Consider the following 15,930-nt stretch of genomic DNA (forward strand, 5'->3'; position numbering starts at 1 on the left):
GCAGTTCCGTGTCAGTCAATACATCGATCGGTGTCTTTAGCCGACCAATTAGTCAAATTACCATGGCAGTTGCATCAATACATAAGCAAGCAAGCAAAGCTACTACATTAGGAGATCAGCTTTAACTCTTGTTTTTTTTTTGTTGTTGTTGTCTGGAATTGAGAAATTTACTAATTTTGTTGAGTAAAAGTTTGATGCCCCTTTGAGCCTCTCATTGATTTGCACGAAACGCATTTCTAGCTGCACAAAGCGTTACGCTGGAGCTCCGTTTTGTGCATTTGTTTGCGAAAGACTGCATGGTATCACCACGGAAATCGGGATTAGCGGGACACCACCCAGCAAGGCCGTTGAGAGCTCGCCTCCGGGCCGCCCGCTTCAGGTCTGGGCAGGTTCGTCGCCCCCGGTGCCTCACCTGAACGCGCGGTGGAACCGCTCGTAATGCCTGTCACGCCACAGAAACCTGTCTGACCGAGCGACGCTGATCAAACAGTCAGGTATGCAAAGTGAGCGGTCCTGCCCCACGTAGTATCGCCCCGGTGCCTGTGTTCTCACAAAGGAGGGGAAAAAAAAGGTAGTTTAGTCGGCGAATGGCATGGTAGTAAACAGTGTTCCAAGTGAAAATGACATCACTCTAATGAAACCTGCCGTGGCCCAGCTGAGAGGCTGAGTGCTCCGCTGTTTTGGTTATTACGGGCTAATTTAATTTTTTTTTCAATTTCCTCCTTTGTGGTTTCTGATGCTGCACTAATGACCCCGTCGAATCCACGTTCTGGCTGTGTCTGCCGCTTATCTCTGCAGGGGTGATGTTTCATTTCCCTTACCAACCCCCTCGTCCACAGATGCACAGGAATTAGATTCGCGTTAAATCGGTCTTGGCTTTTTCGGCACCGAATGAGATTTTCTAGGATTGGGATGGCAGGGTGATTGAATTAAACTGGCTTCCAGGGACCACGCTGTTTACTCTTACTCAGGCCAAGGAGGCGCTACCCTCTCTGTGGGTCTGGATGGAGTGAGGATGAGGAGGGAGAAAGCCGAGACTGTGGGAGGGGCTTCTCTGTGGTCGTGTCTCTACCTCTCTCCACCCAGCCTTTGCTCTGCCTGGCCTCTATTCCGCGTATGGGACTTCTGAGAGGCTAAGGGTGCCTATCAGTGGTGCACCTGCTGAAACGTACTCCCCAACACCCCTAAGCCACAAGGTGAGAGCATGTCTGAAAGGTCCTGCTCTCACACGGATGCCAACACCACTACAGAAACAGACACAAGCTCTCTCACTGGCGTGGCCGTGCCTGTTCACACTCACCATCCCACAGACACAGTGGAAAAAATTGACTGAAATGGGTTAGGTGTCACTCGCCCCACCCGATAACCGCTGTGCTGTTTCACACCCCACGGATTTGACTGCTGCCTCTTAAGTGGAGGAATAGCGTCTGAGGATGCATCTTATATTGTGTGTGTGTGTGTGTGATAACATCAGGAGGCCGCACCAAAACTGGAACCTGGATATCAGGCAGTAAGTTCAGAGAGGATGATATGTATATTCTGAACCATGACGTCTTGATGTTGAAATGGCAGGAGAACACGGGACACAATTTTGAGGGACAGGATGTGGGGGGGGGGTGGGGGGTTGCCAGACAGACTGGGAAAGGGTGAGGGGTGCGGGCCAACCAACAATGGCGTTCCAATCGAGTGGCAAGAGTTGTATATGAGACCCTGGTGGCTGCGGATGGGGGAGGGGTTTGTCGGGGCAGTCTTTATGGACATGTGGTGCAAGGGGATGGGGGGGGGGGCTGGAAGGCTAGTGGATGTTGGCGCTTTCTGTTATTTTCAGTCCATTGTGTCTACTTCCTGTGGGTCAGAGGTTATTGGGGCAGGGTGTAGTGGGTTGGATTCGGGGGGCGGCGGCGACAGGAAAGGAGACATCGCTCTGAGCACGACGCAGGCAGCACTACGCGGGCGGGACGTCCGTGTCCCCCTCCGTGAACGGTGAGTGGCAGGCCTTCCTCCGCGCTCCTCCACTGCGTCTTGCGGGACCGTCAGCCGCTCGTTTGGGTGGGCAGGGCCGCGCTGGCGTCCGCGTCTCTTCTCTCTCCTGGCATCTGTCTGGTAGACACTGGCGTTCTGCGCGACGTCTTGCTTTTGGCCGTGACGCGTGGACCGAGCCGCCGCGGCTCCGGCCGCAGGACGTGGCGTCTCGCGGCGTGGGAAGGCGCGAGACTCGGAACATGAGAGAGCAGCCTGAGACTGGCCATTGTGGTAAGATGTTTGTTTTTCCAGGCTGGAATGCAGTTCTTGCGTGTCTAATTTTTTTTAATTATGTAAATAATTACAGCTCAAACTGGGAGGTTTCTTTAGAAATGTCCAATTTCTGATTTAATTTACTAACCATCTCGAGGTATAAATGTGTAGGTTTGGTAATTACCTTTTAGTTTGTTTATTTATCTTTTGTAACATTTATTTCTTGATGGTTTCGCCCAAAGCTACTTAGTCCTGACGCCTTTACGGAGGCGTAATTTGCGATAGTGCTTTGTTCAAGGTGGGGTCTCTCTTCAGCAACCTTTAGGTCAGGGGTCATTGTGTTTTGCACTGTTTTCTGATGGGGGATGGGCAATGGGGGGGGTTGCTTTCAGCTTTCTGCTCTTAGTGGCATGCCGCGCATTACGAGTTTGCACCATGATCCGATTAGTCCGACTGAAGCGTCATGCACGCCGGCACCACGTCGACGCAGCACACTTCTCACGCACCTTCGCTCTGCATGTGCAGCCCCTAGCTTGCTCGGCATAGGTTTGGCAACATGGAATGAAACCGCGAGCCGTACAGGCAACTGGCACAAAGGTTCGGGCCGGGAGGGGGTCAGCTGCCAGGCGTGTTTGCGTGTGTACATGTTTGTTGGGGGTGGGTTGTGATTTTTAGTTTAGGCAGATCGCCCCCCCCCCCCAGGAGTATACCTCATATCTAGATCTAAAGTTAGATGTGACAGCAGTATGACAAAGGGACCAAAACAGGATGCTTTAGCTCAGGGTGTGAGGAACAGATGACCAGGAAGACGGAATGCCTACAGAGTGGAAACTTCCAGAAGGGGTCTTTTTCTCTGTGTGTGTGTGTGTGTGTGTGTGTGTGTGTGTGTGTGTGTGTGTGTGTGTGTGAGGTCTACTCCAAAGCAGCTTTGGTCTCAATGTGGATGAGGGGCAATATGCTCACCTGCTTCTTGCCAGCGGGCCGGTTGAAGCTCGCGTTAATATTTAACCCCCCCTTAAAGTTAATGCTTCATCCAGAGTCTGAGCCCAACCAGGAGTGTAGCAGGCGAGCTGGGGGTGGGATACGAAGGGTGGTCTGTTCCGCAAGTTGGGTGATTTTTCAGAAATTCTATTCCCATCCACTTGGAGTTTTCTACCTGCGAATGCTCATCTCTCCATGCTCATTAATCAATGAATGGAGATCTGTGAATCGGTCCGCCTCACTTCCCTGTTACAAGACTCGGGGAAAACTGATCGCGCTAAGGACTACTGACACACACTTCGCCCACTGAAAGGTGAGCGCCTTCAAATCACTCGGCGCGATCGCTGGTCGCCAGCGCGCCCAACGAGAGCCCGCATCACGCTGGCTGTCTGAGTCTCGGCTGCATTCCGCGTCGGACGTCCCGCGCTCGTCCTCGGAGTGTGAACCCGGGCCTTGGTGCTGTGGCTTATTTGATGTCAGACCTTATCAGGGCTACAAAGATCACATCAAAGTGATGTCATAAAAAAAGAGGGGAGGGAAAAAGGCAATAATGATTCAATGCCCATGTTCTGGGATCTGAAGAGCCGCTTTTCCCTCTGTTTCTGGGCAGCTCTCCAGATCAGCCATGCTGAGACGAGCCTGCAGGTGAGGTGGCTGGTCTCTGATCGGTTTGTGGTCGCCTGGTGTCTACAGTCGGCGCAGCCATCTTCGCTCCGGTCGCCACGGTGACCGCGTTCTCTCTCCACGGCTCTCTGCCGCTGTCTTATTTTTTCCCTCTTCTGTTTTGTTTCCTGTCGCAGGGTCTCATTCTAAAGGGATGTGCTGTTTGTGCAGCTGGTCCCGTTTTCACCGTGGGGTCCTGCGTTCTCAGCAGTGTCCTCCTCGGCTGACCTTAGAGGCTCCTCCTGCGCCTCCTCCTAGGGAGGCATCCTTCCCCCATGCTCTTAAAAGCCATGGATCTGGGCAGATTTTCCCAGGAATATAATGGAACTTGCACCATTGCTTCTCTTCCGCGGGGAATCAGGCATCTGATGCCCACAACTGCACTGAATGAAAGACACTAGAAGACGGTTTGGCTTTTGTCCCCTCTGACACATTCAGTGCCGCAAGTTCCTCTTCTGTTGTTTCCTGTGGCACAGTTTGCCATTTCTGTACTCTTCCTCAGACTGCCCTAGCTATGACATCTGCTCACAAGTACAGATGATTCTCTCCTCCCGTATTTCTGGTCGTGGGGAGACGGCGTGAGGTACGAAGATCTGGCGGGCAGTATGAGGCTAGTTGCTGACTGGGTGGGGCGAGGCAGATTCCCAGGACTGTCCCAGCCCGGTACCGAAACACAGTCAGCCTTTTTGTTTCCAGCCTCCCCGGAATGAGAGGTTGTTTGCCGGGCGATGGTGGGTGAGCCCATCCCCTTGCCCTCCTCTGCTTCTCCTCAGCACAGCTATGCACCGGGGAGGGCGTGAGGCAAGCGGATTTGTGAGACCGGACTGCGTAAATCACATGGTCCGCTCCATTCTCCCCAAACCCCAAATGGACTTGTTCTGGAATGGGCACTCGTCCAGATTAAACTGGAGATGGAGGCAGTGATGGGGAAATAGGAATTCTCTGAAATCCACGGCCCCTGCACTGGTAACGATTCCACGTGTAAAGTGGTATGCCGGCGCATATAGTATAGTAGGTAGTAATGCCTACTATACTATAAGGTATTGTCATGCTGATGCAATACGCATTTTTTTGAGCACCGAGTAATGCTGCATTCTCTGCAGTCCAGGGGTTTGTAAGCAGGATAGAGAGTTGGGAGGTGGATGGATAATCAAACATGTCCCCTGGAAAACTTGTAGATTATCAGAGCTACATGCTTCAGGTTAATTAGTTCGATAAATGGCAGCAGTTCACTGCTTTCGCATGCCAAGTCCCAGTTGTAAACATTTTCTGGTGCTTTGCAGCACTATTGTCCCAGAATGCACTGCCATGTAGTCAATGTTAGGGCGATCGTTTGAACTTTAGTTAAATCCTAGGAAGGAAAAGAATTTCAGTTCGCCCCAGGGACAAGAAGACTGTAGTGGTTTCTGTTAGTTCACTTTAAAAATACACGTTGTGTCAGCACCAAACGGATGCTCGTTCCATCCAGTGTCAACAAGTATACTTCCTGTCATGTGACTTGACAGTCAGGCCCCCTCGTGACAGTTCACTTTGGTGAAATTCTACAGGGATTATTATAAAGTCATAAAAACACAGGTGTAGGGGCTCAGTGAGTAGTTTTGCTGTTTCACACCTGTGGAGTTGAGGGTTCAACCAATTTTCTGGGTACGCTTGCTCGCTCAGACGTATGTGGTGTTCTGGGTAATCCAGTTTCCTCTTGCAATCAAAAGAACTGCAGCACAGAACCTTAGCATGTGAGTGTACGCCCTTGAACTCACTGATCACTGTCTATATGCCACCTGATTATACCGTCGCCGTAGTCGGACGAGAAGCTGCTGAGATTGGCAGGAAAAAGCAGTGGCTTCGAAAATGACGTTTGTCACGGAATTAATGAGTGCAATGCCGTAATGTTGGTTAACTCTGAAAGCATGATAGCTCTGCATATAGGAAACATTGACTTGTGGTTCACTCATACCACCAGTGGAAAACCTGCTGATTATCTGCTGTTCTTGACCTCATGGATAAAACCTGAAGGGGTCAGACTGGTCTAGAGGTGTTTGCAGGATCGTAAAGTTGGAGTAGTAGCACCCTGATCCAACGGGAAGCAGTCGGAGCCTGACAGTGCCTTGGTGTAATTCTTACTGGATCGAGTGTTGGAGTACGTTTCTGGTAAACGTGTTGCTGGCATTTCTGAGATGCTTGCGGTCGAGATGGGGTCACGGTGTCAGTTTTTACTGTGAGCAGCCAGGTCAGCTGTTTCTTTGCTCGAGGCCGGAGTTTGCGATGAGATCAGCTTCAGGGCTGGAGTGCATCGTGCCGCATTTGTGCACGGAGGCTTTCGGGATGCCAGCTTTCTGTGCTGGGTGTGTGTGGACTCGTCGGCATGGGCATGGGCGGCAAAATGTGATATCAGCGCGGAGCTGTGTGCGCACACGCCTGCCCCCCCCCTCTGGTTCCTGGCCGTCCTGGCGGGGCCTGAGGGCGGCGAGGGAGGGTCTGGAAGGGGTTGATTACGCACCAAAGGAAGTCAGAAAAGGGAGAGGTCCCCCCCCCCCCCCCAAACCCCCCACCTACCCAGTTCCATGTAAAAACGGCCTCATTCGATAACGGGCAGAGAATTCGTCAACAACACGTCCAGTAGGTGGTCGAAAGGTGCGGCTGGGCTGGATTGGAGCTTTCTGGAGAGCGTGGGTGCGACAGGGAGGTGGCCGACCGGCCAGCCCCGTTGTGTTCCCCTCCATGGAATGGCCTGTAGGCTGTTTTCTCAGTGTTTGACTTGAAGGTAACAGCCAGAAAGGCAGCAGGGGTTTAGGGAGCCCCGCCCCCCCCCCCCCCCCCAGACCCAGCTCTCTCCTGCAAGTGAAACGGAGATCAGAGTGTGCGCCGAAGCTGAGGGAGGTAACCGACACCCCACTACCTCAGGAGGCCTCAGCAGTCCGGCTGGCCGGTCTGTACCCTGCACTTATTTCGTTTTTATCGTTGTCTCGGTTTCATGTTTATGTGCACGTTTGATTATGAATATTCCGGATCTCCGATGTTCCGAAGAAAACCGAACGAGAACTTTTGTCGGAACTTTTGTACTACGTTTTGTATAGCAAAAAAGAGATTCTGGGTCATTTCAGCAAGCTTCTGATTTCCCGACAGCTTTAAGTGGTCTCTCTGGCAGGACCATTGAATCGGACTAGTTTCGGGTGTGTTACATCTAAGCAAAATCTTCCTTAAGGAGGGAAAGTACAACTTACTGATGGCTAACTTGGCACAGAAATTAATACAAAATTTTTACTTTAAATTTACTTAAAAAAATTTACTTTTAAATTTACCCCCCCCCCCCCCCCCCCCACAAATGAATTGTGAACCAGAGGTGTCCCTGACGGTGAGTGTTTTTATAGTAAAAACAGTCCCTGGTCCATACGCAGTTGTAATTTCTTGCTGTACGCACTGTGTTTTCGTCTGGTCTGAGGCTGAAAGTGTCTGTTCTGTCCAGCCTGAAATAATGACGCACATTTTCGGTACAGTTCCGTGTTTCTGTGTGCCTTCTTTAGCAAGTGTGCATGGTGGAAATCCACTGTGTCTTGGTGCTGTTCTTTCCATATCAGGGGTGGTGGTGGGGGGGGGGTGCACTGTTGATTTGTTGTTTCTCCTTTTCAGCACAATGTTAGACCTCAGTTCTGTACCGGAGTTGGAGGTTTGGAAATCCAGCCGAATCCTTTTTCAGTTACTTTTGCACGTTTGCCATGGAGATTCCAGTTCACACATCAGACTAGATACCGTTTTACTCCACTGCCCTCTGCCCCCGTTAACCTGCTGGCTGCTGCTAACCTGCCTGCCAGGATGGCCGTTTCCAATCCAGAATCTAAAAGCAGATGGCAGAGTTGTTCTGGGGGTGCTTGTGTAAGGCTTCGGAGCAGGTCATGGGCAGTGCTGAGGTACGGTCGTCTGACCGATGCAGACTCTGGCTTGTCCGGCCTCATTTGGTTCTAGCCTCTTCAGTCTCGCAATATGCTTCCTGCTGGTGATGCTCACAGAGGAGCAGCCTTTTTTGGGTGTAACTGCACAGTACAGGTAGTCAAGTCATCACATCCAAGCGTCACAAAAAAAAAAAAACCGTCTCAGATACAGCAGGGTGGGCAACAGCAGCAGCTGCCCTCCGTAGGTGCTGGAGCCATTTTCCCATCAGCCACATTGCCCCATCATAATGCAGCGGTGGCGTTTCGGGATGTAAAAATAGCACGGCCGTAAGAATGCCAGACATTTTCAGATAACAAAGAGTGATTTATGCAAGCTGCTCCACAAGGAATAGAGGAACTTTTGTGCCCTCTTGCTTTGCGCCCCCCTCTCTCACCATCACCACCCCATCGCCAAGGCCGCTGCCGTCAAAAGTGTGACGGCCACTGCTGCAGTTCTGTGAAACCGAGCATTGTTTGGGCTGCCCGAGCCCCTTTGTGCGCCGCCAGCTAAGCCATGCCTGCATGTGCCGGCGCTTACGCATTCGGCCGCATGCTGAGTGTCGGTCTGCTAGGCTGAGCCGATGATGGGTGGGCGATGTGGACGCATACAAGACTGCGTAAAAGTGAGCCACTTCATGGACACAAGCTTGTGCTCATAGTGGATGGGGCCAAATATGTCATGTGGTGTAAGGAAGGCTGCCGTCCTGATGTGCCTTGTCAGTTAAGAACGCATCTGCAACTCGCCCTTACCATCCTTCGGGTGGGATCCCATTGGTCTGTCTATCTATTCTGTAGCAGGATCCCATTGGCCTGTCTGTTCACCCTTTGGCAGGATCCCATCGGTCTGTCTATTCTGTAGCAGGATCCCATTGGTCTGTCTGTCCACCCTTTGGCGGGATCCCATTGGCCTGTTTATCTTTTCTGTAAAAAGATGCCATTGGTCTCCCAGTCTACTCTCTGGCAGGATCCTATTATCTTGACTGTCTTGCCTTTGATGAGATACCATTGGTCTGTCTGCCTATTCTCAAGCAGGATCCCATTGGTCTGTGGGTCTCCTGTTCTCTGGGATCCAATTGGTTTTGTCTGGCCATCATTTGCTAAAAGTCCAAAGGAATACAGCAGTCTTGTGTGTGACGGGCAGTGCCTGCGTGCTGTTTGCGTAACCAAATGACGGAACGTGGCTGACGAGTGACCGAGTGAAATCGCGCTTCTTAAGGAGCATTCCAGAGGTGCCAGAGAAGTGCGTGCGCACTAGGATTTATTTTGTGCCATTGGCGGAATGTCTAGGGCTATTTGTAGCTGAGTGGTTAATTGCTGTGACACTAAGTGGCCCTGCCCCCCCCCCCCCCCCATGGTTACTTCACTTATGCCTCGCCGATGGGGAACAGTGGTCCCTAGAAACAAATACGGGGGCTGTTTCCAGCTTGAACAGCAAGAATGAGTCAGTGCAGCTGTGGCCCACAGGTCATGTGACCCCCCCGCCCCCCCCAATCTACTTCCGAGCCCATGTCTCGAGCAGATGGTGCATCTACGTGACCATGCGTTGCTGATTAAACCTCAGGAACAGAAACGGCTCCAAGCCAGACTTTGCGTGACAGGTAAAAGCAGACAGACACTCCGGTTTGTTTGCTCATATTCCAGTTTAATCTTGCTCCTGTGCTGTTCCTGCAAATAGCAGGATGCCTTTTGTTTCATGGTCATGGTGTGACTGTTTGTGTGCATCAGCGAGTGAGATCTTAACATCTAGGAGACCCACAGAAATGTACCGCCAGAGGTTCCTGCAACTGCAATTAATACTGCAATCGGAGCTGGGGCCCCTCGTAACTTTGGGAGAAATCTTAGCCACTGGGCTATAAGCAATCACTCATGTTTGTTTTCATTTATTTATAGCTATGTCAGTCTCACTAGATTAATTTTTTATTGCTGTTATAGTAATTTAATATGTTCTGTTGCATGTCAATTGAGAATGATTTCAATTTAGTCCAACGGCTCCAGGCTGTTATGGTTCAGGGTAATTATTCACTCAGGCGTAAGCAGAAGGGCACTGTAAATTCATTTTGTTTTATGGCCTTGGTTGTTCAGTAGTATATGATAGTGTTGTTGACGCGGCTTCTGCTCATTGCCGTTTTGCGCTCGACCGCACACATCCCTCTGCTTGTTTAAAAGCTGAACTCGCGCCCGTCGAAGAACGACTGCACATGTACACAATGTGCAGCAGTAGACTGTAGTTAGTTCACCCTAGAAGGGGTTGGAGAAATGCAAAATGACCATGACTTCTGTGTGGTTAGAAGCAAATATCCAAATCTTTTGGGGTGCTTCTAATTTCCTTTCAGCATCGTTGTAACTCATATTCAAGGTTAATATTTTTGTGACAGTGACTTATTGCTGGGTGCATATTTCCTGTTTAAGGAAGCACGTCCAGCATGATTAATATATTTCAGTGAACAAATACGGCATTATTTTTTTTTTTCTGTCCTTAGCATGATCTCCGCTCCCTAGTCTGAAATGTCGCATTTCAATTCCTGTGTGTCTCCACATTCCCGGTCAAGTCGCTGCCAAGCCATTTCTGATCATGACCATGTGGATTTTGTCTTGCAAGGGTTTGCAGTAAAAGCACTTCAGCCTATTTGATTTTTCTCAGCAGAGCTGAGATTGTGTTTATATTAAAAAGCACTGGAGTCCAGGAAGCTGTTGACTTGACCCAGATGGCTGGTGCGCTAAACGTCTTAGCTGGATCTCTCCAAACAGGGTACAGAACCTGACATGAACATCAGGAGGCATCGCTAGGCATGGATCAGGGTATTAATTCATTCGCTTCTGCAGGCCCCTGTGGCAGAAGACATAGAAACGTGTTGGGTTGTCAAGGTGATGAGAAGCCGTTCACCCAAACAGTCGTTACAGTGTGTGCCTGAGTCAAGAAGGCTTGGTGAAACACAAGGGTAGACCAGCAACTGAAGAGCTATATCAGCAATATTACACGTGAAAATGCAGTTATATGCATCAGCTGCTGTGCCAATCACAATTCTGTAGACATGTAATGTACGGTAGTGAAACACTGGTGAAAACTGACCATTCTGCTCGCCTGTGACGTGTACCATCTCCACAACAGTGTGATCAGTTAGGCCTCATCTTGATTTATTTCTTTTTGCTATTCGAAGATGATGTAATTCCTTCATTTCGCCTCATGCCTGAACAGGATGCGGACGTCATTGTATCGTCCCAAGGCTACGCTGCTCCGTTCCTGTTGTGCCTCAGTGGAGAAGCCGCTGGACTTTCAGCTGACCTCCGGAGCCTTAACGCCCACTCCAACTTTGGGATGATCATGGGAAAGGCCAGCAACAAACGCTCTCCGCCATAGTTCTCCTTCTGGAAAGCTCCTAGTCGGAATGATTCATGCTCCATTCTTTCAGGAAAATAAGGGCTCCCTGCATCCTGAGGAGCTTAAACCTCAAGTCGCATGTGACTGATCTGAGATCCTGGCATTGCCCAGATGGACGTGTAGTGCCATCTGCCATATGAAGTGCAGTGTCCTACTTGGACAGATGCTCCCAGTGAACCCCCTTTGAGTCATGGTAACTCTGGACATGGTGCATAGTTCCTAGTTGACCCCTCTGAGTCATAGCATATGGTGCATATGGCATAGCAGACCAGCACGAGTCATGGAACACCTGCTAATGTCTCACCGGCTTTAAAGTGACTACTTGAGCATCCTTGCAGCATATTTATGTTTATATGTGACTCATTGGTTGGTTCTGTCTAGTCGCTCTGTTTTCTTGAACTCTGCTTGGGTTACACTGTTTTTCCTGAGCATCTCTGCATCCATTACTCCGAGTTCAGAGTAATGGTTCTACATGACGGGTGAGACGGGTCAGGCTTCCTGGTCATGTCTGCTCAAAGGACACCGCGGGTGCAGCCCGACATGCGCCTGGCTTTGGTTGCAAGCATGAGTGAGATTAACATGACGGCAAGGATTCAGAGCGCAAGATGTATGGATGGGTTACTGCTTACCAGGGGTACAGAGTCTGGTAGGACTGGGAACGACAGGGCTGGTCTTGTCTGAGTTGGATTGGGCCTGTGCAGGATGTCTTGCGCCGCGGCGAATTTTGGATGATAAGCCAGCAGATCTCTTTGAGCCCCGACCTAGCTGGACTCGTCGCCTGATTTGATGACTGCAGCTTCTCCTGTCTGCTGCCTTGCCATGCGGCAATGTGAGGGTGGTCTTCCGTTGGGTCTTACCATCTTGAGAGCACAGCTGCTTTCATCTGCATCCTTTTGTTCTTCACATCTAGGCGTCTGTGACTTAGTAAGAAGAATCATTGCTGGTTCTGTATGGCCGTTTCTCCGACGTATTTGCTGCGTTGTGCGCTATTGTGTTTCAGTGGGTAGCGCCGTTACCTCATAACACCAGGGCTTGTATGGAGGTTTGAATTCTACCTCCTCTGTGTGTGGAGATGATATAGCACAATTTGCACCGTGCTCCAGATAGACATAAGAACATACCAGGTTTCAGCAGCATTTAGTTCTTCAGCTATACGTAGCATCAGCCATCCTTAACATTGGGATACTGGGTAGTCTCTTGATCATTTTTTTAAAATGATTTCCACTGGGCAATATTGTGGGTTTCAGGACTCCAGCTTACTTTTTCTGACTCACAAATGTTAGACAATGATGAACCAATAGGTAGGAGCCACAAGCACCTTTTCAGTAAAAAAAAAAAACAAAAAAACAAATGTTTTCCCAGAGCTCCGCTCTGATAAATGGCTCCTGAGATTTGACTCTGGTGACTTGTCATGTCATGTCACAGATTTGACGGCAGTTTAATGAGCCTCTCTAGGCACCAAACCATCTAACGTTGCTGATCAGGCTGGTAAGGCCACGGAACACTTCGTGTGGCTTGTTTTGGTGGGAATCGGTTTCGGCAAAACTGGACCTTCAGAGTGCCTTTCTGCTGTCATGCAACTCGAGATTCTGGCTGGGGAGTAACTCTGCCAGGGCTTTAGGGCAGGTGCACAGATCACCTGCAAATATATATATATATATATTTTTAAATAATGATAATTTGCTGATGAATTGTGTTTTATGATCTGAGCATGCCTGACCAGTGGTGTCACCTACGGCACCTACTAATTTAACAGGTTTAACATGAGCCTGTCCTGCTCACTCACGCTCCCCGCCTCAATGGTTCTGCACCCAAGGGCGTAGATTTGGGTATGGACAGTAGGGACATGTCCCTACCAATGTTGTGGGAGTGTCTTGGGTGTTGGAAGGGGGGGGTGGGGTTCAGGCTGATTTAGTCCATACCAATGTTGAAACCAAATCTAGACCCTTTTCTGCACCTTTCACCTTCCGGGGTGGGGGCCCAAAGGTAGCTCCACAATTTGGACTGAGCATGCCCCACAGGGTGGAAGCTCCGGGAGCAGACCCGGGCCATACTGGGGGGGGACCATGTCTCCCAGTTGGTTTGGGACCACTTGAGGATCATCCTGAAGGATCTAGAGTCTGTATACTTGGAAGCCTTTTAACCATGCAAAACCCACGAGCAAGGTAAACATTTGGCTTTTTTTTTTGTCAGTGATAGACTGCCCAGATAGAGACTGATATTTGGATGGGCTGGACCCTCATGGGTGAACCCCGCATGTGCTTCTTGGAGGGGCACCTCCCACAGGATTATGTGTCGCGGCCGACAGCAGGTCTGCCTTTTCTGCCTGCAGAGTGATGTGCATGGAACCATTTTCTGTAAGTGATGGAGAAGGTTAAAGAAAACGATCAGTCTCTTTTTTTTTTAGAAACACCCGACAGTGCTGTCCAGGGAGGGTGATGTCGGCTGGGTGCCCTGAAACCTGCAGGGCAGACGCTTCACATTGTCTCACTGCGCAACAACCCGCATGCCCCCACTTGTCCGAACGGGGAGGTGTCCTGGGAAAATAGATGCTGGAAGGGCCTCAGTGCCTTTAAGACTGTGCACATATACAGTGACTCTGCGTCATTCCCAGGTCGCCGTCTGTCCAGACAGCTGCTTGGGGAGGAGGGAGGCACACGGAGCCCATTAAATCTGCCCCTTCCATTAGTAACCAGCAGTAACCAGATCTGTCACTTGTTGCACCAACCTCTCCCCTCCAGCCCCCACCTTTGAAAATTAAAACCCAAAGGGTTTTGTCATGTACAGGAAAAATGCATTATTTCACAGCCTGAGCAGTGGGTCCCTTTTGCCATAGAGGGCTGTAATAATAAAAAGCATGCATGTGTATATATACTGTGTTTCTGCCGAGGATCTCTTAGCCAGACTGTAGCAGCAGAAGTAGAAGGAACGAGCTTTTAGCATGTCTCAGCATATGGCAGTGATCCTGCCTGATTAGTGCCTCCGTTACTTGCCCCCTATAAATAATGAGATGTAGAAGCATGTCGTTTTGCTAATCTAGTTTAAGCACTTTACTGACGTAAGCAAACAAAGCTTCTGCTTTGTGTTTCAGGGTTATGTTGCACTGGCGGTGCCAGACGCTCACGATGCTTTTGACAGTAACTGTCACTGATTTATTAGTATTTTTACGGCGCGCCCCTTCCCACATTTTTGCCAAGTTCTGTGATTGGCTGCGGATCCAGCAGTAGTCGGCGTGAAAACCAATCGAGGAAGATCTTTCGGTGAAACCACGCACCCAACATGGAGAACAGCATGTACATGTGCCCCCCCCCCTCCCCACCACCGGCATGGCTCCTCTGTGTGGACTTTCTTGGCAGTGGTACTAAGGGAGCCTCTGTTTCTTTCATGGGCTGGTATCAGACTGTTGCCTCTGCCTTATGATTGGCAGGCAGAGCTACCAATAGCAGTCAAAGAAGATCTACCACTTGTACACCATGAGCCCCTCCTCCCTGCTGTTTATTTTTACTTTTTTCGTGTGTCTGAAACTCATTGTCATTTTAAAAATGCTCCTTGACCTTTAGCTTCGTGGTTTTCCTCTCTGATGTTGAGAATTATAACATGTATCTATTGTAAAAGTGTAATTGCAAGTTCCTCCCTCACACTTCATGTTTTCTGAAATCCGAAGGCCAGAGAGTTGAACCAAAGCGTGCTTGTGGTTAGCGTGCGCCTGCCAGGGTTGGATATTTTTGGACACTGTGGCTGTCGGGGTCAGCACCACTGACATCTTGCAGTCTGCCTGAGGAATGATGGTACATGGCTGATGAAGTTGTTTACTGGCACTGTCCATTGTGCCATGCAGATGAGGGTCGACTGTTTGGATTCCTTATGGTTGTGTGACATCCGTCTCCTTCCACAGGCATGGAAGAAAAGGTGGTTTGTGCTCCGAAGCGGCCGCCTCACTGGGGACCCTGACGTGCTGGTTTACTACAAAAATGACCACTCCAAAAAGCCCATCCGCGTCATCAACTTAAACCTGTGTGAGCAAGTGGATGCCGGGCTGACGTTCGACAAGAAAGACCTGGAGAACAGCTTCATCTTTGACATCAAGACCATAGAGCGGGTCTTCTACCTGGTGGCTGACACCGAGGAGGACATGAACAAGTGGGTCCGCAGCATCTGCGAAATTTGCGGGTTCAACCCCACCGATGACGGTAAGAACTCGCGGTCCTTTTTCTTTTTTCCACAAACTAATGTTTTTTTTTTTATATATATATCCTGTATAATAGTGTTTCCCAGACCGATCCTCAGTTACTCCTAGACGGTCCATGTTTTTGCTCCCTCTTAGGTAATGAGCTGGGAGGGAGCAAAAATGTAGACTGTCTGGCAGGGAGCTGAGAAACACTCCAGCCTATTCCATGGCTCCTACTAATGGGTTTTCAAGGCAGGTCATATGACACAGGGCAAAGAACCTTGGGTCTGATGGTGAAGGTGCTTATTCTCAGTGGCAACCGTCAAAGAGGTGCGTAATCAGTCCTATAGGGGTCAAAAGTGAGGTATGCAACTCAAAGCCCCTCTCAGTTCCCCCTTTCATTTGGCAAGATAATTCAATTAAACATATTTGATACTGTGCTTTTTCTAATATGGTCGCACCACAACACTAAACACAAGACGTAGCAAAAACGGAAAAAAACCTGAAGCAAGAAGTGATACATGCAGCATCCCAGTTGGACTCAAAAGCAATATAAATTATACGATATTTAACATCAG

At 49.7% G+C, this 15,930-nt stretch overlaps 1 protein-coding gene across 7 annotated transcripts in view; it reads left to right on the top strand.

The window, feature by feature from the left end:
* Window positions 1–15,930, top strand: part of LOC125723364 (GRB2-associated-binding protein 1-like) — a 40,810-nt gene that overhangs the window by 10,028 nt on the left and 14,852 nt on the right. For 5 of the 7 annotated variants that reach the window (XM_048999871.1, XM_048999872.1, XM_048999870.1 and 2 more), the window contains one exon: window positions 15,080–15,374. In XM_048999871.1, the coding sequence (XP_048855828.1) occupies window positions 15,080–15,374 (295 nt within the window). Of the gene's footprint in view, window positions 1–1,965; window positions 1,984–6,690; window positions 6,806–15,079; window positions 15,375–15,930 lie in introns of those variants that run through there. The other 2 variants (XM_048999876.1, XM_048999875.1) reach the window with 2 other exon arrangements.

The sequence above is a fragment of the Brienomyrus brachyistius genome, unplaced genomic scaffold (genome assembly GCF_023856365.1).
Source record: "Brienomyrus brachyistius isolate T26 unplaced genomic scaffold, BBRACH_0.4 scaffold47, whole genome shotgun sequence".
NCBI classification, from domain to species: Eukaryota; Metazoa; Chordata; class Actinopteri; order Osteoglossiformes; family Mormyridae; genus Brienomyrus; species Brienomyrus brachyistius.